At 49.7% G+C, this 18,627-nt stretch overlaps 8 protein-coding genes across 8 annotated transcripts; 5 read left to right on the forward strand and 3 right to left on the reverse strand.

The window, feature by feature from the left end:
* Positions 1–668: 668 nt before the first annotated feature.
* On the forward strand, positions 669–3,262 carry BDV59DRAFT_716 (S53 family peptidase). Its single transcript, XM_073696965.1, has 5 exons — positions 669–1,250; positions 1,302–1,565; positions 1,617–1,840; positions 1,892–2,012; positions 2,078–3,262. Exons 1-5 carry the CDS (start codon positions 1,042–1,044, stop codon positions 3,195–3,197), a joined length of 1,938 nt encoding a protein of 645 aa, XP_073552915.1. The 5' UTR covers positions 669–1,041; the 3' UTR covers positions 3,198–3,262.
* A 1-nt stretch (position 3,263) lies between these two features.
* On the reverse strand, positions 3,264–3,860 carry BDV59DRAFT_717 (uncharacterized protein). Its single transcript, XM_073696971.1, has one exon. It carries the CDS (start codon positions 3,805–3,807, stop codon positions 3,376–3,378), a length of 432 nt encoding a protein of 143 aa, XP_073552916.1. The 5' UTR covers positions 3,808–3,860; the 3' UTR covers positions 3,264–3,375.
* A 1,009-nt stretch (positions 3,861–4,869) lies between these two features.
* Positions 4,870–7,325, forward strand: BDV59DRAFT_197102 (ATP-binding protein; the record flags this gene model as incomplete). The annotated part of the gene is made up of 7 exons (XM_073692839.1): positions 4,870–5,205; positions 5,279–5,554; positions 5,610–5,737; positions 5,795–6,173; positions 6,240–6,582; positions 6,634–6,702; positions 6,766–7,325. 7 exons carry the CDS (start codon positions 4,870–4,872, stop codon positions 7,323–7,325), a joined length of 2,091 nt encoding a protein of 696 aa, XP_073552917.1.
* Positions 7,326–7,966: 641 nt separating this feature from the next.
* BDV59DRAFT_190064 (uncharacterized protein) lies at positions 7,967–9,094 on the forward strand (the record flags this gene model as incomplete). Its single annotated transcript, XM_073691707.1, has 4 exons — positions 7,967–8,042; positions 8,123–8,660; positions 8,695–8,796; positions 8,839–9,094. The coding sequence occupies 4 exons, from the start codon at positions 7,967–7,969 to the stop codon at positions 9,092–9,094; spliced, it is 972 nt and encodes a 323-aa protein (XP_073552918.1).
* Positions 9,095–10,068: 974 nt separating this feature from the next.
* Positions 10,069–11,128, forward strand: BDV59DRAFT_810 (EXPERA domain-containing protein). Its single transcript, XM_073697123.1, has 4 exons — positions 10,069–10,358; positions 10,424–10,587; positions 10,634–10,868; positions 10,917–11,128. The coding sequence occupies exons 1-4, from the start codon at positions 10,148–10,150 to the stop codon at positions 10,991–10,993; spliced, it is 687 nt and encodes a 228-aa protein (XP_073552919.1). The 5' UTR covers positions 10,069–10,147; the 3' UTR covers positions 10,994–11,128.
* A 1,452-nt stretch (positions 11,129–12,580) lies between these two features.
* On the reverse strand, positions 12,581–14,018 carry BDV59DRAFT_206770 (MDR family NADP-dependent oxidoreductase; the record flags this gene model as incomplete). The annotated part of the gene is made up of 5 exons (XM_073694851.1): positions 13,276–14,018; positions 13,085–13,223; positions 12,964–13,033; positions 12,861–12,918; positions 12,581–12,808 (listed from the first exon to the last, which is right to left on the reverse strand). The coding sequence occupies exons 1-5, from the start codon at positions 13,834–13,836 to the stop codon at positions 12,581–12,583; spliced, it is 1,056 nt and encodes a 351-aa protein (XP_073552920.1). The 5' UTR covers positions 13,837–14,018.
* A 215-nt stretch (positions 14,019–14,233) lies between these two features.
* Positions 14,234–15,851, reverse strand: akr1 (putative aldehyde reductase (AKR1)). Its single transcript, XM_073687682.1, has 5 exons — positions 15,524–15,851; positions 15,385–15,472; positions 15,234–15,332; positions 14,894–15,181; positions 14,234–14,842 (listed from the first exon to the last, which is right to left on the reverse strand). The coding sequence occupies exons 1-5, from the start codon at positions 15,568–15,570 to the stop codon at positions 14,360–14,362; spliced, it is 1,005 nt and encodes a 334-aa protein (XP_073552921.1). The 5' UTR covers positions 15,571–15,851; the 3' UTR covers positions 14,234–14,359.
* A 1,145-nt stretch (positions 15,852–16,996) lies between these two features.
* On the forward strand, positions 16,997–18,626 carry BDV59DRAFT_166307 (aminotransferase-like domain-containing protein). The gene is made up of 3 exons (XM_073687683.1): positions 16,997–17,565; positions 17,618–18,012; positions 18,070–18,626. Exons 1-3 carry the CDS (start codon positions 17,086–17,088, stop codon positions 18,527–18,529), a joined length of 1,335 nt encoding a protein of 444 aa, XP_073552922.1. The 5' UTR covers positions 16,997–17,085; the 3' UTR covers positions 18,530–18,626.
* Position 18,627: the final 1 nt, after the last annotated feature.

The raw sequence follows: 18,627 nt of genomic DNA on the forward strand, positions 1-18,627 counted from the left end.
CAATAAGAACATCGACCGCAGAGGATGGACCCCTTCACAGGATGCTCGACAAACGCACCAAATTAAACTTCTCTGCTGCAGCCACAGGCTTCACAGCAAACGCTGCACCCGGAATATTTTGCGACAACATTCAGGAGAAACAGGGAGCGGATCATCCCACGAGGTTGATCGGCTCTTTTCTCCTCCTGATCGTCGGTGGGGTCATTTCACTGCCAACGTTGTTATCATAGCGCCATCAGGGGTGCGGTTGACCCATTGCGGTGAGCCCCGTTACGCCCCCGTTATGCCCCCGTTGCTGACAATCATGTTGATGATGACGATAAGTTTGAGCCTGATAAATTGTGATAATCGACCATGAACGGGAGTTCCACCTGCTTGTCCGCGGGCAGCGTCCGAAAGTAAACGCAAATCCATCGTATCTCCTCCTTTTCCCCCGCAGCCCAAGACTGTCCGAAGCTTAACTCGCGGCTTCACATGGGCATCTCGTGGCTCATGCCAGCAGCTCCGAGGCTCCTACAACGGGCCCCGGAATACTGCCTGGTATTTTGCTGGTGCCCGAGTTGAGCTTTCTTCGAATCTCAACCGGTGCATCCTCCGATCAATCTCCAGGTCACACAGATTGTCTCGCATTCGGATCGTCCCTGGCTAGTCGGCGCCGTTCCATTATTATGGACTGAGTCTACCTCGCTGATGGTAGCACGCCCCCATAGTTTCTGTTGAACCCACTCGGCAGAGTAGTTCATGTCTGTTGTCCAATCATGACAGCCTCGCGGGTAGATCACACCCCGGACGACGGCATGGATGAGCTTCCCTGTCCCCTTTTTCGGCTCTAGCTCGGTTGGCTTGTTGGAAACTGGACGACATGTTAAGGGTGATGATTTTCCTGCCTGATTACTCGTTCCTGCCTGCATATCCTCCTGAGCGGGGAACGGGAGCTGTGCTAGGATGTCCTGCGGATTGGGTATATGAGATGCACGTTTCCCCAGCTATTCTCAATATAACCCTTATCTCTTTGCCCCTGATCGGATCCTAGCGAAGAGAATGAGGAGCTCACTTCTTTTTTTGGGAGCCGTCGCTTCCGGCGTGTTGGCTGCCCCCGCCATTTCGGACTATGTCGTTCACGAACGCCGTGATGCCCTTCCTGCCGAATGGGGCGACGAGAAGCCCCTGGATGGGGGCACCATCCTGCCGATGCGCATTGGTCTGAGCCAGTCCAATCTCGACCATGGCCACGACCTTCTCATGGAGCTGTATGTAGTCGCCCTTCGGCCCTAGGCCGACAGGCCCAGCTGACGGTTCAGGTCTCACCCGGGGTCGACTCGGTACGGAAAACACCTCTCCGCTGAAGAGGTCCACGATCTGTTCGCTCCGTCGCAGGACAGCGTGGATGAAGTCCGTTCCTGGCTGGAGTCGGCCGGCATCTCGGCCCATCGTATCTCGCAGTCGGCCAACAAGCAATGGCTGCAGTTTGATGCCGATGCCGCAGAGGTCGAGCGAATCCTCCGCACGAAGTACAACCTCTACTCCCATTCGGGTACTGGCCGCTCGCATGTGGCTTGCCGGGAGTAAGTATGCACCAGAAAAGAGTGTAAGAGCTATTATTGATGTAGTGGCAGGTACCATGTTCCTGAGTCAATCAAGCACCACATCGACTACATCACCCCCGGTATCAAGGAGCTGGAAGTCCGTGATGTGTCTAGAATTGAGAAGCGTGGTGTCGACCGGGAGCTGTTTGGCGTTCTTCCTCCTATCCTCCGTCCATTGACCCTGTCTCTGGATCTTCTGCTTGGTAACATGCTGGAGCTCTGCGACGTTGCTGTGACCCCTGAGTGCATCAAGGGTACGTTCTGACGGCCATTGTTCCGTCGTCCCGCCGTACTGACTTCTACAGCCATGTACAACGTCAGTGATACAACCAAGGCCACCAAGGGCAACGAACTGGGTATCTTCGAGAGTCTGGGCGATATCTACTCCCAGGATGACCTCGACCTTTTCTTCGCGACTCTCGCACAGTATGTCCCGCCCGGCTCATTGCCGCCCTTTCAAAACATACATTACCCATGCCTGACCAATGCAGGGAAATCCCCGATGGAACGCACCCCACTCTCCGAGCCATTGACGGTGCCACCGCTCCCACCAATGTCCTTAGCGCTGGCCCCGAGTCCAACCTGGACTTCCAGATTTCCTACCCCCTCATCTGGCCCCAGAACTCCGTTCTCTTCCAGACCGACGACAATGTGTACCAGAGTAACTACACCTATGAGGGGTTCCTGAACAACTTCCTCTACGCCATTGACGGCTCCTACTGCGGTAACCCCTCGCCTCTGGACCCGTCCTATCCGAACCCCGCCGAGGGCGGCTACAAGGGCCAGCTGCAGTGCGGCGTGTACAAGCCTACCAACGTGATCTCCATCTCGTACGGCGGCTGGGAAGCTAGCCTGCCGATCAGCTACCAGCGCCGCCAGTGCCAAGAGTTCATGAAGCTCGGTTTGCAAGGTGTGTCCGTCATTGTCGCCAGTGGTGACTCCGGCGTGGCCGGCCGCAACGGCTCGCCTACCCCGGGCAACTGTCTCGGCACGGACAACAAGGTGTTCGCGCCGGGATTCCCGGCCACCTGTCCGTACCTCACCACCACAGGAAGCACGGTGATCCCGTCGGGCGCCAACGTCCAGGAACACAAGGAGGTTGCGACGAGCAGCTTCGCGTCGGGTGGCGGCTTCAGCAACATCTACGAGCGCCCGGACTACCAGAAAGAGGCTGTCGAGAAGTACTTCGAGATCGCCGACCCGGGCTACAAGTACTACGAGAGCGTCAACAACAACAGTTTCGCTGATGGAGGCGGCATCTACAACCGCATCGGCCGTGGATACCCAGACCTCGCTGCGATCGGTGACAACGTGCTCATCTTCACGAGCGGCGTCCCCCAGCTGATCGGTGGAACCTCCGCCGCGGCGCCGGTGTTCGCTGCCCTGCTGACACGGATCAACGAGGAGCGGCTGGCGGCCGGCAAGTCGACTGTCGGGTTCGTGAACCCGGTGCTATACGCGAATCCGGACGCGTTCTTCGACGTGACGTCCGGCAACAACCAGGGCTGCGACACGAAGGGATTCTCTGCCGCTAAGGGGTGGGATCCGGTCACTGGATTGGGAACGCCCAATTACCCCAAGTTGTTGGATGTGTTTATGAATTTGGACTAGACTAGTTCCACTGGATGGCACGACTAACAGTACATAATTATATGCTACGTGGTAGCGGTATATGCTTTCATTAATACATAAGCGTAAACATGGAAGATACTATAAATTCCGTCGCGGAAGTCGTTAATACAGTTTATTCTTCCCAGATAGGCATGCGAGTGCGTGTACAATAGCACGCTTATTCGCACGGGAAAACATTTTCATCAGCATAGTCGATATAGAGGTCACTCGAGCTGCTCCCCATCTTCGCTGTGACCTTCGCACAAGCAAAGTTGTTCAGATACAGCGGCCCTGCGTATTGGCTATAGTAGCCGGTATCCTTCTTGCAGTTGCTGCCGTCCCACTCGCACAGACTCAGATACATGTACTCGGACTCGCCGACGTTGTTGTCGAGTATCAGACAGCCGTACTCGCCAATATATGAATACAACGTGCCCAGTCGCTGGTCGGGATCGGTTCCCTCAGGGAGCGGAATGGCGGTGGCCAATTCGTACCCGGAGCCGCAGATGGTGGCTGCTCGGGCTGCTAGAGCGTTGTCTCTTTCCTCGAGGGGCGCCGCGAGGGAGAGGGCGGCGGTGGACAGGACGGTGAGGGTCGTGAGGAGGTTCATTCTGTCTGAACCAATGGTCTAATGGAATGTAGATATGGTATGTATGGGTGGTGGGGTGTTTGAGGAGAGCAGAGGAATTTATGCTGCAAAGACAGTACCTATTTATATACCAAGACTAAATACGAGGATGGCAGGGCTGAGGCAAGATTTTGCACCCAAGGAATACCAAGAATGTTCCCACTGAATTGATTGGATCTGGACCGTAAGGGAAGAAAAGGGATCGGCATCGGGGCAGCTCTTTTTCCTAATCGGGTAAAAGTGAAGCTCGTATTGGTGGATTAGCATGTTTTGTCGAGATATTTAAAGAAACTGCATGATGTAAACCTAGATATGATACAATGGTAATGTTAGTCTATCTGCACAGGAACTATAAGAGCTCTTTTATATAAATCTAAGTCCCGCCTCGCTGCGACCTAGAGTCCATCAGGTCGTCGCACTGTGGGGCATACCTTTTGCTAGGCACAGCCAGCGATGCGAGGAACCTTGCAAAATGATGCAAATAACTACATGGAGTATTTCAAATTCCTAATATCGAACAGCTGCTACCGAGCTTGCTGTCTTACGAGTGTACAACCATGGGCCATGTATAGTCGCTGTTTCTGGTAATATTCTATCCTACGAGAATGTGACAGCGTATCTGTATATTTGATAAAAATAAGTCTTCAGTTGTTTTATATAGGCCCATCTCATTGTGCTTGATGTGCCAGCAAACCTGCATGTGTCCCGTACATGTGGCTGCCACCTGTAGAGAGCTGCGAGGGGTTTAGGCAGGCATAGTGATGCGTAGCACACAACGTGGAAAGTACGTAGGGAGCGAAACACAATATGAGGTGATTCTCTTCCCTTTTGCTCTTCCACCAACTTCATTCATCTTCTCTTCACTCTTTTTTACCCTCAATGCAATCTTACCCACTAGCCATATCCAACAACCACGAATGAGAGCCAGAACCCCAGAAAATGGAGCAAGAAAATATAGAAGAAACCTCACAAAAAGTTGAGGGCGTCACGGTTGATGATGCATCTGCCAAAAATTCTTTACAACGCAGTGAATCTTCAAGTCAAATGGGCTTTTCACTCTTTTCCAAAACGTTGAAGACCAAAAACCTAGAAACGGTTGAGGCAACCAGAGGCCTCGCTACTCTCTGGATTAGGACTGAGTTGTCTGTGAGCAATGACCTCGTCGCTACTCTGGGAGGCCATGAAGCCACTGAGAAGCTACTGGACATCCCTCTTCCCTCCGCACACCAGTATGCAGATGAAATTTTCCAGGGCATGGAAAGGTCAAGTCAGCAAAATGGAGTAACCGCGGTGGAGGACTCCAACAGACAGGAAGCCCAGAAAGAAATCGTCAAGAGAGCGGCGGAAGATATGGAAACTGTCATCTGGGAGGTTGATGATGTAAGGCTCCTCTTAACCATACGGCTGTTCATGAATACCTCCAAAGGTGCTGACTCAAGCCGATCTACCATAGATCTTTCACCCTGGAACTGGAGATCGTGTCTTGGTGCCTCATGACCCAAGTAGGATACCAGTACCCGATAAAGAGGCTGTGGTTCCTGATGACTACGACAAATGGGTCATTGTCCTACGCCGGGTCTTCCACCCAGATCAAACGCTATGGAAGGTGATGCTGGACATCAAAAGTCCTCTAGTGCTGGACGTATTGATGGAGACTCTGCTGGAACAAAAAGCTGCTCTTGCATCCCAAGCCTCCGTAAAGTGGCCAAACCGGGGCCTTTGCAGATATGTAGGCAAATATAACTCAGTGTTTTGGTTAATGTGAGTGCTGACTGATTTGATAGCGCGAGAAAATTAAAGCAGCGGCCGCAAGAAAAGGTGATTTATGCGTCAAGCATGTCGCCGTGCTTTTGGGGCTTATTCACCAGAAATATGCGTCAGACATTCGTGACAGCAATGAATTGCTTCCCAAGTAAGCAGGAAAATCATCCTAGTCTCTGGCGGGGTGTGGTTTAACAAATTCTTATAGAGGGACCTCGAACTTCGATATCCTATGGGAAGCCTTTTGGCCGGGAGACATTGTGGTGGATGGAGCAACAAGAGCGTACCGAGTGACGGATCTCTACTATGGTAGGGATCCGTTGGGCAACAGCATTTTCTGTATTCAGGCGGAATACATCGACTGCGATGGTGAGAAGTTTAAAACAGTGCGCCATGACACTAATATCACGAAGTTTGATGGGATCCGTTACATTCATGAACTTCCCTTAGTTCCGCTCAAATACCATCGTGATTCAAGAAACGTGGTCGACTATCTTGTGAAACGGGGGAGCAAATTCGAGGCTTTGAAGGGCCAACATTTCAAGTCTTATATGGAAGTCGCAAAGAGGGATTCGTCCGGTGAGACTGTATGTTGTTTCCCGCTAAGCTACTAGTTACTATTCGAACTGAAAGGCTTACAATTTGTCTGGCAGATCACTTCGCGTGTCATAATAGATACTACTGCCATTAGCCGGCTGCGTCGTCGACTGCGTCATGAATCTGTCTATATTGAGGATATTGATGACGAACCTGTGAAAGACGAATTGATGAACGGCACATTGACTGAAGACCATCTGATGATCTGTACCAACACTATCCCTTTCTTCTCGTTAAGGGATCACAAGTTTCACTACGGGGATATTGAGAGGCTCCATGATATAGAATTTAACGAGGAGATCTTCAGTCAACTGGCCCTACCTGCTAATACAAAGCACATTCTGCGGGAGGTGATCAAAAGCCACGTCAACGGGCTGGCGTTTGACGACTTTACAAAAGGTATGTATAAGCCCCTGACGTGGAACGCCGAAGACTAAATCATTTGAATAGGGAAAGGTAAAGGCCTTGTGCTGCTTCTCCACGGGCCTCCAGGAGTTGGTAAAACAATGACTGCTGAAGGTAGATGTTTCTATGATGTCACTCTTAATGGAAAGCAATGGATGGTATGCTGACTTCGAATAGCCGTCGCGGAATATACGAAGCGTCCTTTGTATAGTGTTACGTCCGGTGAGCTAGGGGCATCGGCTAATGACGTCGAGAGGAACCTGAACCTGGTTCTTGATATCACAGAGACATTCCGCGCTGTTCTCCTTCTCGATGAAGCAGATGTGTTCATGGAGAAACGTTCCAGTCGTAACATTCCACATAATGCTCTAGTGTCCGTGTTTCTCCGGGCTCTTGAGTATTATGGGGGAATACTAATCCTGACCACAAACCGAATCGAGACCATTGACGACGCCTTCCATTCTCGGATTCACCTGCGACTGGATTACCCGGCTCTTAACCATGGCCTGCGCGAATCTATCTGGAGAAATTTCGGAAAGCTGGCCGGCGGAGTGGATATTTCCGACGTGGAATACTCCAATCTTGGGAACAAAGAGCTCAATGGACGACAGATCAAGAATGTGTTTGGTTTGTGCAAAGCCTTGGCGGGGGAGAATAAAAGAAAGGTGACCAAGGAGCTGATTGATATGGCTCTGGAAGTTATGGATTCCCAGTTGTCAGCAAGCTCGGTGCTCTGAAAGTCACAAGTAGAGATTGCACCAGTCTATCCAAATGCTTTTGTCAGTTATTTGGAATAGCAGACGGTGTCTTTTATTACTAGATACTATTAGCCTGATTGCGTATTAATATATTGAAGTTGTGCGGCCACGTATTTCAACTGTGCATCCAAACTTCCTACAATCTCAATTCTGGCAAATTGAAGCTGTCTGACGTCTCCTCGCCCCTCCCCTTTAATACTTCGCATCAGCCACCAAATTACCTCTGCCGTCCATTGGTCACATTAATTGAGAGGGTCTTAGTTTGCCTGCCTTGCTGCATTGAACCCAGCAGCTGCACAGGCGGACTTCGGCTGTTTTGGCTTGAGAGTCGGCGGAGTACTCAGCAAGGGATCTGCTCAAGCCTGTCAGCTAGAGACGACAAAGTTATCATGGGCCGGCTCTAACCAAGATGGGATGAGACGGCTACTTGCCCCGCTTCACTATGCTAAATACAACCATTTCACTTCTCCAAGCGCCGCTGGGTGGATAGTCCGTCTTTCTAGACCCGTCTTTTGCTTTTCCAGTCCGTTCCCGCACCGAGTATTGTTTGCAATAAGGAATCCTGGAATCTATTTGTGGGCATCTGTCACTTTACCCTGTCGACAAAGGTCGAAGCAGCAATGGTGAACCTCCAGGCCATTCATACGCACAATGCGACTCTCAAATCCCTAACCTCAGGTCTTGTCGCGGTGTTCGGTAAGTTCAATCTGCACCATGCCACCTGCTACGATAAAGCAATTTTTACAAAGCCTTACATCTCACTAATCCCCTCCCAGTCGGCGGTACTTCGGGCATCGCCCTCTCAACCGCCCTCGCCCTCACCCGTCACACCCCCTCTCCCACGATCTACCTCATCGGCCATAGCCAAACCGCTGCCGATGCTGCCATCGCCTCTATGAAGGCCATTAATTCCTCCGCACAACCAATCTTTCTACAGTCAGACATATCCCTTCTCAAGAACGTTGATAGCGTCTGCGCCGAGATTACGGCAAGAGAGAACAAAGTGAATCTACTTTTCATGACACCTGGATATATGACGCTGAAAGGACGGGAGGAGACAGTTGAAGGTCTGGATCGCAAATTCGTATTGCATTATTATGCGCGGATGCGATTTATCACAAACCTGCTGCCCCTATTAAACACAGCCGCTCAAGATTCTTCCACTAATAGCAGCGCCGGACTATCCCGCGTCGTATCTGTTCTAGACCCCATGGTCTCCGTCCGCGCTGGCGGCTCTGGCACGCTCGATTTCTTGGATCACAGTCTAAAGCACTCCTTTAGCCTCACGAAGCGGCTGGCACGCCAGTCTAATGGGTAATTTTTTCCTAGAGAGCATGGCTCAACAAAGCCCGCATACCTCCTTTGTCCATGCATACCCCTCTGGCGTAGCCACAGGCGTGCTGCGTGAACTACCAGCTGGACGCGCGCTGTCGGCCGTGCTGACGCCACTGTTAAGACCATTCATGGTGCCTCTTGAGGAGAGTGGATAGAGGCATTTATTTGCGGCAACGAGTGGGAGATATCCTCCTAAATCTGAGAGAGAGGGAGGGGATATGGAAAGGGATATCGCAATTGGCAGCGATGGGACGAAGGGGAGTGGGTGTTACTGGCTGAATTGGGACGGCGAGGTGTTTCCACCGAACAGGAAACTAGAGCGAACGAGAGGGCAGAGTGCGGCAGAGCAGGTGATGCAACACACTGAGGAAGTGTTTAAGCAGGTGTGCGAAGAGGGCAAGCCATACCCATGAAATGTCATCGAGGGACTGGTCAGGGTGAGATCGCATCGTGGTCAGCTCCTGGGACGTTGCAGATTTAGCAGCATGCATGATTGTATCTTGCTCCTTGGTTAAAACCAGGCTAGATTAGTGAGGAAAATACTAGTTAATAGCTGTTAAGATGCCACAACTAGAGTTGCAATGGGTTGGACCAATACCAACTATAGTTTGGATTATGGATATGAATGCTGAAGCCGATTTGATTTAATATTAAAAAGGGACTTGCTGGAGACATAGAAAACAAGGCTTCATACTATTCATGTATCTACTACAAAATTTTGAAAGGTGGCCTGAGAGGTGCCCTCTGAGACATTCAATCTCAACTCCATAGACGTATTTCAACCGACTATAGCTTGCTAGAGCCGGCCGGAGACGTTCAACTAGGACCCTCCAACAACATCTTACATTGTTAATGATTTGCTATTATCATTTCTATAAATCTCAGAAGCCCCCAAACTGACCCACTAGACGTCCTACAGGAAGCTTCTTAAAACCTATCATTTGGGGGAAGATTCTCCAGACGAGGGTATCCATACGTCCCCCTGGCCAATCTGATTCCTTCGGGATTAGTGAGACGAACACACTATCCTTTTCTTAGCTACTAGATAGTTAATATATTTGAGATATCTACTTTCAAATAATACTGCAGCCCATGTATGCTTTGGGGCGCTAGAAAGATAATGTCCTTAAATAACATTGTCAACAGGTTATGGGGTCCGCAAAGGAGCTATTGGGTGTTTAGTGATGATATACTACATCTGATAGGGACTATTGTACTAGCGCACATAAAATATTTCTTAAATAAATGAATACTGCCTCTTTTATTCTGAAATGTGGCCTGAGATGGATGCTCGATATCCGAGACAGGATTCGGATTCCGCGGGCGCCGCGGCAAAGTGTTTTAGTATTTTAACGCGCCCTCACGCAGTTCAATATAAATAGGCTAAGAACAATGAGCCTCAATCCTTACATATTTGCACTGAATGCAGTTGGCATTGCCCTGTTCAAGTATACGAGCCCCGGAAAATGGCTAATACCACTTCTACTACACATCTCTATTACCCTCCTGCAATACAATTGCCACATCTGGTGGCTAATGAGACCCCGGTGTTTGTCCTGATTGCTAAATTTGGATTCCTCTGGGCTGCAGTGATAGGGCTGGCTATTCTTGTCGTCTGCCGCTTGCGACCTGCCGCGAGTCAATCCGATAAACTTGCGTTTATCTGGATGAGTCTGAGTAAGTCTCCAACAACCTTAATGTATTAGCACATTCAGAAATAATTAATACGATGCTCTGTATAGCTGGGTTTATTCATCTCTTCTTCGAAGCATATTTCGTCATCCATCATGAATCACTCGCAGGGTCACAAGAGTTATTTGGCCAGCTATGGAAGGAATATTCGCTCTCGGACTCGCGATATCTAACTTCAGATCCATTTCTTATCTCAATGGAAGCAGTTACTGCAGTATGTTGCCATACAAAGACCTAGCAGCCGTAACTAACATGCACAGTTCTGCTGGGGTCCTCTCGCTTTCTTTATTGCGTACTGCATCATTGTCCAGCATCCAATTCGTCATGTTTTACAACTTGTTATGTCGGTAGGGCAAGTCTACGGAGATGTCTTATACTATGCTACCAGCATGTTCGATCTTTGGTTTCACGGGGTGTCGTCTTGTCGACCTGAACGCTATTACTTTTGGTTTTACTACTTTTTCATGAATTTCATTTGGATGGCTATTGGATCTTGTTGGTATACCCTTCTCCGAGTAAGCAATTAGTTACTGACACTTGCAGATTGCGTGTATCAAAGTGGCACCGAGATCACACATGCTTTCAGGAAGGTTGGGGAGCTGGAACGAAAGAAGAAATAGGCGCCGTATACTTGGAGATCTCCATTAGGTAGAGATATGGGGGTGAATTATTGTCCAAGTGGCAAACTGCTTTCCACTTTAGGCATTGTCTCCTGATGGCCACATTTGTATGTTATTTTGTTCTTCCTCAACAGGTCTAGCACCTAGAATCACCTGCTATCTTTTGACCTCCTTACTTCGCTTTAATTGAGCCCTTCAGTTTGACTTAGTGCCTGGTTTACGCAAATCTTGCTAGCCAGGGAGTGCCCACACTCCATTTGACTCGTCCGCATGGCAAATCCGTCGTCGGCCGTTGATGCTTTCAATGAAGGTGGGTGCGAGAGCGCCTCTTCGTTCTCCGAGCACCAACTCGTCAAGACCCCTGCCGATGGCGCATCGAGGGGTATCACCCAGGCTTCCAAACTGAGACAAAATCCTCCGAAGTCTCTAGGTGTCAAGAAAGTTCTGTCGACGCGAGAGGACTGGGGAGAGTGGAAATTCTACACCCAGAATGCCGCACGCGGTATGTCTATGGAGGACCTTCTGGACGATAGTATCAAGAGGCCAGAGAAGAACGACAATGCCTATGACAATTGGGAGACACAGTCACGCATTTTGGCGTCCTGGTTAGTCCTTCAGCTGGGGAAGGACATAATCGAAGAGTACAGATTCTTGCCGTCGGTTCCTTTGTATGCAGACGAAGCTTTCAGGTCTATCAAGGAGATTCTCTTTGGCCGCAGTCATACCTACGCGCTTATGGTATGGGAGCGGGCTGTCCACATGGAAAGATCTTCCTACGGGACTATCGGGGAGTTTGTTACTAATTTCAGACGCGCAGTATGCCATTCTAACGAAATAGTCTACAAGTTTCCATATCCCTGCGCTTGCCTCCATGTGATCTACGAATTGCGAAAAGAACTACCTGCGTGGGCGACTTTTACTGAGGACCAGTTTCCTCCCGATGCTGTAACAAGTCAGAAGGAGGAAGACTTCTTGAAGATCTGTGTGAAGGCGATCGAGCAAGGAAACATACTGTCAATGCAGGGCGGAATTCAAAACGCATCGTCCTCCACAAAGAAGAAAGGGAAAAGGGAAGCTGATTCATAGAAGCGAGACACATGGCCTAAAGAGGTTTCTGAGGACATCCACTTCCACAGCATTCGAGCACACAGCGGACAAGAAACGATAAAATTTATCGGCCATACACTAAAGGTTAGTGCTAATATTTGCACGTGAATTAACTCCAAATGGTCGGAAGCTGCTTGATTCGAGACTCTGTGTATACAAGAGGGGAAGTTATTTGGAGGCTCTGGATGATGACGATGTCTACGATTCTACTGGCTGAATACACTACTCGAAGTACGGTGCACGCGTTTCCTAATCGGAAAATTGTTACAGCTTGAAGGGGAGGTCGCTGGTCTTGGGTCTGTCTCGAGACGGCACGAATACTGGCCGGATAAGAGCTCGACAGGTGGATTTGTATGGGGCATGGTTTGTCTTAGAGTCAACTCCCTTGAGCCGTGCAAGGACAAAGTAGACAGCCGGATAAAGCCAGATAATTTGATTTCTAGAACCATCGTTCTATTCTACCAATTCACCGTATATAGGTTAAACCAGCTTGGTGGTCAGTTTCCCCGTGTTCGACCCATCAAACAACTTCATCCACACGCGAGGAATATCCTCAAATGAAGCCTCCACAACTGTCTCTGTGGCATCGTCGACAACAATTTTGCCATCTTTCCACGCCTGTATAAGCAGGTTGCGCACTTCTGCTGCCTTGTGAATGTAGTCGAAGACGATAAAGCCAAGGATGGCAATGCGGTTCGAGACCACTTCCTGCTACTTGTAAGGAGCTTGGCGACCAACTATTCAGGAAGCAAAAACGTACATAGAAATTTTTTAGGCCCACTGGGTCTGCATCCTTGTTGTAGTTCGAGATCGTGCCGCTGAATTGATTAGCTTAGTTTGGTTTGGAGAACGAAAAGACGTACCACGCAGCCACGCGCCCGTAGCGTTTCAGACGCAGGAGCATAAGGTCAAGGATCCGACCTCCGACATTATCTGCATTATTCATCAGATTTGCCTCGACAAAACCATGTGGAAGGATCGTACCGTAGTAGATATCAACAAAGTCATCAGTCTCGCGGAACAGGTCCTCCTCGAACGACGGTTTCCGGTAGTTAATACAGATGTCGGCGCCGAGTTTCTCAACCCAGCGACACTTTTCTTCCGAGCCAGCAATGCCAATTACCTATTCTCGTAAGCCCACACTGGCCCCACGGTAAGAAAAACGAAGAAGGTACCTTCAGTCCAATTAATTTCTTCGCAATCTGGACCACCATGCTCCCCGTCGCACCAGCAGCACCGCTAACCACGATCGTTTCGCCAGACTTTGCCTTAACCACTTCTGTCAGGGCGTAATACGCCGTCAAGCCGGGTAGTCCAAAAGAACCCATGAAATGTGTGACACCCAGACCGGGGAGCGGGTTGAGGATCTGACAGTCATCGATCTCGTGAATGGAGTACTCGCGCCAATTGGTCTTAGCAAGGACTAAGGTACCTGGGGCTAGACGATCGCTTGCACCCGATTCTATGACCTCGGCGACGGCATTGGAGCCCATGGACTCGCCCTCCGCGATTGGGGGCAGGTAGAGGCGGCGCGGGTCAGCGGTGGGGGAGATCCAACAGCGTTGCGCCGGGTCATTGGAAAGATAAAGAGTTTTCACAAGGACTTGTGATTTAGAAAGTGATTGCGGGAGGAGCGCGGTAGTTAGTTTGAATGTGGGATTGGGTCCGTCGAGGACGGGGAGGTCGAGGGGCTTCGAGTTCAGTACCCATTGGCGCGTTTCGTGGGGAATTGGCATCTTTACGGATATGCAGGCTCAATTGGCTCTGTCTGATTCTAGGTGTATGGGGTTTTGGACGATGGGAGATTGGAAAGACGGCGTTTATATCGGGTGATGCATACTTCATTTGGCCAGGTCGATTTATAATATCGGCCTCACGTTCCCCATGGGACTGCAGTCCAACCCCACACTTCTTGCAGTGGTTTAACTGCATCTGGATATGGCGACCGAGGTCGGCGTTGCATAACCAGTTTTAGTAGGGGTCGGTCAATTTACCGAATGTTCGGCATTGTGTCCTTCTTCCGTACATGAGTGCCCGGCATCTCATTTTGCATACAACAATGCGTTAAAGTGGAGTCTGCATATGATGGACAAGAGGGGTTTGAACAGCTGTCCGAATATCGGGGAAATTGAACACATTTTATCTATACAGATGAATATTCCGGATAATGTGTACATCATACAGGCATCAATTTATTTTTAAGACTATCTATCCACCAAACATACATCATTCATGAAACGTGAGTGACCAGCATCCCATTTACACAATGACCTTGTGGGTGGCGGGGCCCTCCTCGGGCTCACCGAAGATGTTAATGTCCCAGCGGGGCTTGTTAGCCGTGTAAGGAGTGTTGTAGCGGCGGCGGTTGTTGCCCAGAGCGGAGACCTTGGCGATCTCCTCGGGGGTGAGCTCAACCTCCTTGAAGTTCTCGACGATGCGGGAAGCAGTGACGGACTTGGGAATGACACTGTGGCCGCCGACCTGGGACCAGGCGAGAATGACCTGGGCAGGGGTAACCTCGGTACCAAGGCGCTTGGAGGCGGACTCAGCGACCTCCTTGACCTCAGGGCGGGTGACGAGGAGAGGGACGCCAATCATGTTGTTACCAAAAGCGGAGTAGGCGGTGATGTGGATGTTGTGCTTAGCGCAGAAGTCGACGAGCTCGGGGCTCTGGAGGACGGGGTGACGCTCGATCTGGTTGACGGCGGGGGTAACACCAGTGGCCTTGATGAGGGCCTCGAGCTGAATTGGGTTAGATTGGGGGGAGTCCGGGGTGATCTCAGGACAACTTACGTGCTCAGCCTTATGGTTGGAGACACCAATAGTGCGGACCTTGTTCTTGGGGAGCTTGGTCATGGCCTTCCAGGTGTCGACAATGGAGATGCTGTCGTCGATTTCACAGTCACCGCCCTCAACGTTGCTGCCAGCCTTGAGGGGGAAGAGCTCGCTGCCAGTCTTGAAGGACACGGGCCAGTGGACAAGGTAGAGGTCAAGATATTCAAGCTCGAGCTCAGCAAGGCACTCGTCGAGGGCCTTCTCGACAACATCAGGGTGGTGCTGGCTGTTCCAGAGCTTGGATGTCTGGGGGCATTTCGTTAGGAGCAATTCATGTGGAGGTAGAAGAGATACATACGATGAAGATATCCTCACGCTTGAGGCCAGGAACGTCCTTGTAGGCACGCTTCATACCCTCAGCAACCTCACGCTGGTTCTGGTAGATGGTAGCCAGATCCTGTTATCGCGTTAGGGTTAAAGTTCCGGATGCGGGAAGTCTCATCACTTACCAGATGGCGATAACCGGCCTTCAAAGCCTGGTAAACGGCCTCACCGACCTGGCCGGGAGCAGACTGCCAGGTGCCAAAGCCCAACTGGCTATTGGGCTGTTAGTTCGCATTCTGAGTAGTGTTGAGGACCTGAACATACGGGATCTGAGCACCAGAGTTCAGAGTAACCTTCTTGCCGAGAGACATTGTGATGTGAGAGAAATTGGGTATTGGGTATAGATGGGAGAAGAGAAACTAAGTAGAGGGGTATGTAGGAGGATATAAGTATGGGAGGAAGGGAGGGAGAGAAAAAGAGGAGACGAGAGAAAGCAAGGGAAAGACAGGGAATTTAATAGAGTTGTCAAAGTTCGGTTTCTCCGGCGGGGGAGGGAGGCAGACGCACGCGATGATGAAATAATAATCGACAAATTTAATTACTTAAGGAGGATTCGTTGCTCAGCATGTTTCTATGGAGGGTTACCTTCTCCATAACTGGGGATAGTAATGAATCTTGGGGATGTAAACCCCGCCAGCGGTTACCCCTCGGTGGGGCAACGTGGGATTCTACCATTCTCCTACAGAATGAGATGTACAAGTAGATAGATAGATTTAATCTGGCGTACAGTAATTCTAAACAAATACCTCGATGCATTTATCTATGATATTATATATATGGTCTACACCCTTCTGTACGGTGAACAAGACAATAGAATTGTCTAACTATCATACAAATGTTACTGATGATGTCAGCATCGGCAGACATTCCTCCGAGGAAATGATGACTCAGCCACCGGGAATTTACCCGAGTCTCTCGGGCCCGTCGGGTAATTCCCATTTTCGTTGTCAGTCCAATCATACCGTCGGTTTCCACGGTTAATTCATGAAGTAGACAGAAGCAGCTCCTGTGCCCCTGTGTCTCCGGACCCGTGTTTCTTCATCTCGGCGTCCGTCATTCTCGCCGCGCTTCGGTCGGGATATTTCGAGCCACGGGAGAAGACTTGGTGCCGAGGCCGGAGTTGAGAGTGTGCAGAGGTGACAGCAATCAGAAAGATGTTGTGGTATTTCGATATGGATTGATCAGATATATAACTGATTGGTGAGTTGTAAAGTTGTGAAAGAGGGAGAGTCCACCAAAAACCTGTGGTGGCCGATATTTGAATATTTTCATTTAGCTGGGGTACTGGGCAACAGTGAGTGAAAAATATATATGCATCCATCAAACTAACTGACCGATACTTACGTTTACGTTCCAGCCTTATATGGATCAGGACTTATAATCGCCTACATACCTTAGGTTGTTATATACACGCATGTCAAATCATGTGCGGCGGATGTATAACTGGAACTCAAGATAATCACCCGTTTCTATGACTTACCGACTACTCGGAGTGCACAAGGGAACCACCCTCATTCTCAGCACTCCATGTAATCCATCTTATCAGTGTCCCGTTATAAACGAGGATTTGGAAAGCAAAGGAGCCATACTTTCACTTACAAAGCTTTCGCCGCCTCTTAGAGGTCTCATACTGCCGCCCATTTGGTGGACGCTTCTTATTGGTCCAATCGCCTGTCCTTCCCAATCAGGCTATCAGGATTTCCCGTCGTGGGACCAAACGGAGGCCTTGAGTCCTGAAGTGAAGCCTACAAATACAATCCAACAACCGGACCTGTCGGAAAATTTTTCATTGTCATATTTGGGATTTTCCGGGTACCTATCGTCGAATGTCGTCCAAAACCCATATTGACCTTGCTACCGGCTACCCTGCCCCCAGCCTTCTCCCCGCTGAACAGTTGAAAGATGCAGCAGCAATAGCACTATCCAATCAAACAGTATGGGAAGATGGAATGGTTTATGGTGCCGACCCAGGATATCTTCCGCTCAGGGAGAATATCGCAAAATGGCTTACGGGTTTCTATGCCTCTCCGAAGAATATCCCCGTGGAGCGTATATGCATCACAGGCGGCGCAAGCCAGAATCTGGCTTGTATTTTGCAAGTATACACCGACCCAATCAAGACGAGGAAGGTCTGGATAGTTGAGCCGTCTTACTACCTTGGATTTCGTATCTTCGAAGATGCAGGATTCGGTGGAAGACTTCATGGTGTCCCCGAGGGTATGGATGGAGTGGATATTGCTTTCTTGGAAAATGCCCTGGAAGAGGACAACAGACCCTTTAACGTATCTGATAAGCCTGGTCTATCTGTAAGTACTCACTGAAATGCCAGCTGATCCTGAGATCTAACCGAAGCTCCAGCCTGTCAAGCCCTCATATCCATACCGCAAGTTCTACTCGCATGTCATCTACTGCGTACCGACATTCTCCAACCCATCTGGAGTAATTATGTCTCGACCACGTCGGGAGGCTCTGCTTCGATTGGCACGAAAATATGATGCATTGATTATTGCCGATGATGTCTATGATTTTGTCCACTGGGATGTGGACTCCCAGAGCGGACGTGCAAACGACTATGATAACATGAAAGCCCTTCAGCCTCGTTTCGTTGATCTTGATGATATGTTAGACGGTGGGCCTCAGGACGAATTTGGCAACTGTGTCAGTAATGGCAGTTTTAGTAAGATCCTTGGGCCAGGTTGTCGTGTAGGATGGGCGGAAGGGACTGCAAAGTTTACCTATGGTCTTTCCCAAGCGTATGCATTCTCCCCCGCATGATCACGCTTATGTCTAACATGCCATTTCAATTCTAGCGGTTCAACTCGTTCGGGAGGCGCTCCCTCCCATCTCATGTCAACTTTCGTCAACGAACTTTTTATTAACAACTTTATTTCCACTAACATTGCGTCAACCCTTCTCCCAACCTACAGACGTCGCTACTTTATTCTTGACTCGGCCATTCGCGCACATCTCCTCCCCCTTGGTGTTACCTTCAACCCAGCGACAAGCTCGAGATCTTCGGCAGGAGGCTTCTTTTTCTGGCTCAAACTTCCTTCACCATTAACCGCACATGAAGTTTTAGAGGTCGCATTGAGGGAACAAAACCTTCGATTTGGAATTGGGCCATTGTCAGCTCTTCCAGAGGGCAATGAGCGATATAGCGGGTATGAGGAAATGATCCGGCTGTGTTTTACGAGAATTGATGAGGGGGAATTGACGAGGGGTGTGGTTCGATTGGCAACTGTTTTGAGGGGATTCCTGGACTGTATCTGATATAGTTGACTGTATTTCTATATTGACTTCTGCTCGAGATACAGCTTAGATAATAACTGCATTGGACCCTTATCCTTTCCCAGACAGGAAACCGATGA

The sequence above is a fragment of the Aspergillus ambiguus genome, assembly GCF_047715705.1.
Source record: "Aspergillus ambiguus strain CBS 117.58 unplaced genomic scaffold BDV59scaffold_1, whole genome shotgun sequence".
Classification (NCBI taxonomy): Eukaryota; Fungi; Ascomycota; class Eurotiomycetes; order Eurotiales; family Aspergillaceae; genus Aspergillus; species Aspergillus ambiguus.

Coding starts and splice junctions, on each gene's coding strand:
- BDV59DRAFT_166307 (XM_073687683.1), top strand. CDS start 17,086: ATGTCGTCCAAAACCCATATTGACCTTGCTACCGGCTACCCTGCCCCC. Junction 17,566..17,617: donor CTGATAAGCCTGGTCTATCT/GTAAGTACTCAC, acceptor CCGAAGCTCCAG/CCTGTCAAGCCCTCATATCC. Junction 18,013..18,069: donor ACCTATGGTCTTTCCCAAGC/GTATGCATTCTC, acceptor TTTCAATTCTAG/CGGTTCAACTCGTTCGGGAG.
- BDV59DRAFT_717 (XM_073696971.1), bottom strand. CDS start 3,807: ATGAACCTCCTCACGACCCTCACCGTCCTGTCCACCGCCGCCCTCTCC.
- akr1 (XM_073687682.1), bottom strand. CDS start 15,570: ATGTCTCTCGGCAAGAAGGTTACTCTGAACTCTGGTGCTCAGATCCC. Junction 15,333..15,384: donor AGGCCGGTTATCGCCATCTG/GTAAGTGATGAG, acceptor ACGCGATAACAG/GATCTGGCTACCATCTACCA. Junction 14,843..14,893: donor CCAACCATAAGGCTGAGCAC/GTAAGTTGTCCT, acceptor AACCCAATTCAG/CTCGAGGCCCTCATCAAGGC.
- BDV59DRAFT_716 (XM_073696965.1), top strand. CDS start 1,042: ATGAGGAGCTCACTTCTTTTTTTGGGAGCCGTCGCTTCCGGCGTGTTG. Junction 1,251..1,301: donor CACGACCTTCTCATGGAGCT/GTATGTAGTCGC, acceptor CTGACGGTTCAG/GTCTCACCCGGGGTCGACTC. Junction 1,566..1,616: donor TCGCATGTGGCTTGCCGGGA/GTAAGTATGCAC, acceptor ATGTAGTGGCAG/GTACCATGTTCCTGAGTCAA.
- BDV59DRAFT_810 (XM_073697123.1), top strand. CDS start 10,148: ATGGCTAATACCACTTCTACTACACATCTCTATTACCCTCCTGCAATA. Junction 10,588..10,633: donor CAATGGAAGCAGTTACTGCA/GTATGTTGCCAT, acceptor TAACATGCACAG/TTCTGCTGGGGTCCTCTCGC. Junction 10,869..10,916: donor TTGGATGGCTATTGGATCTT/GTTGGTATACCC, acceptor TGACACTTGCAG/ATTGCGTGTATCAAAGTGGC.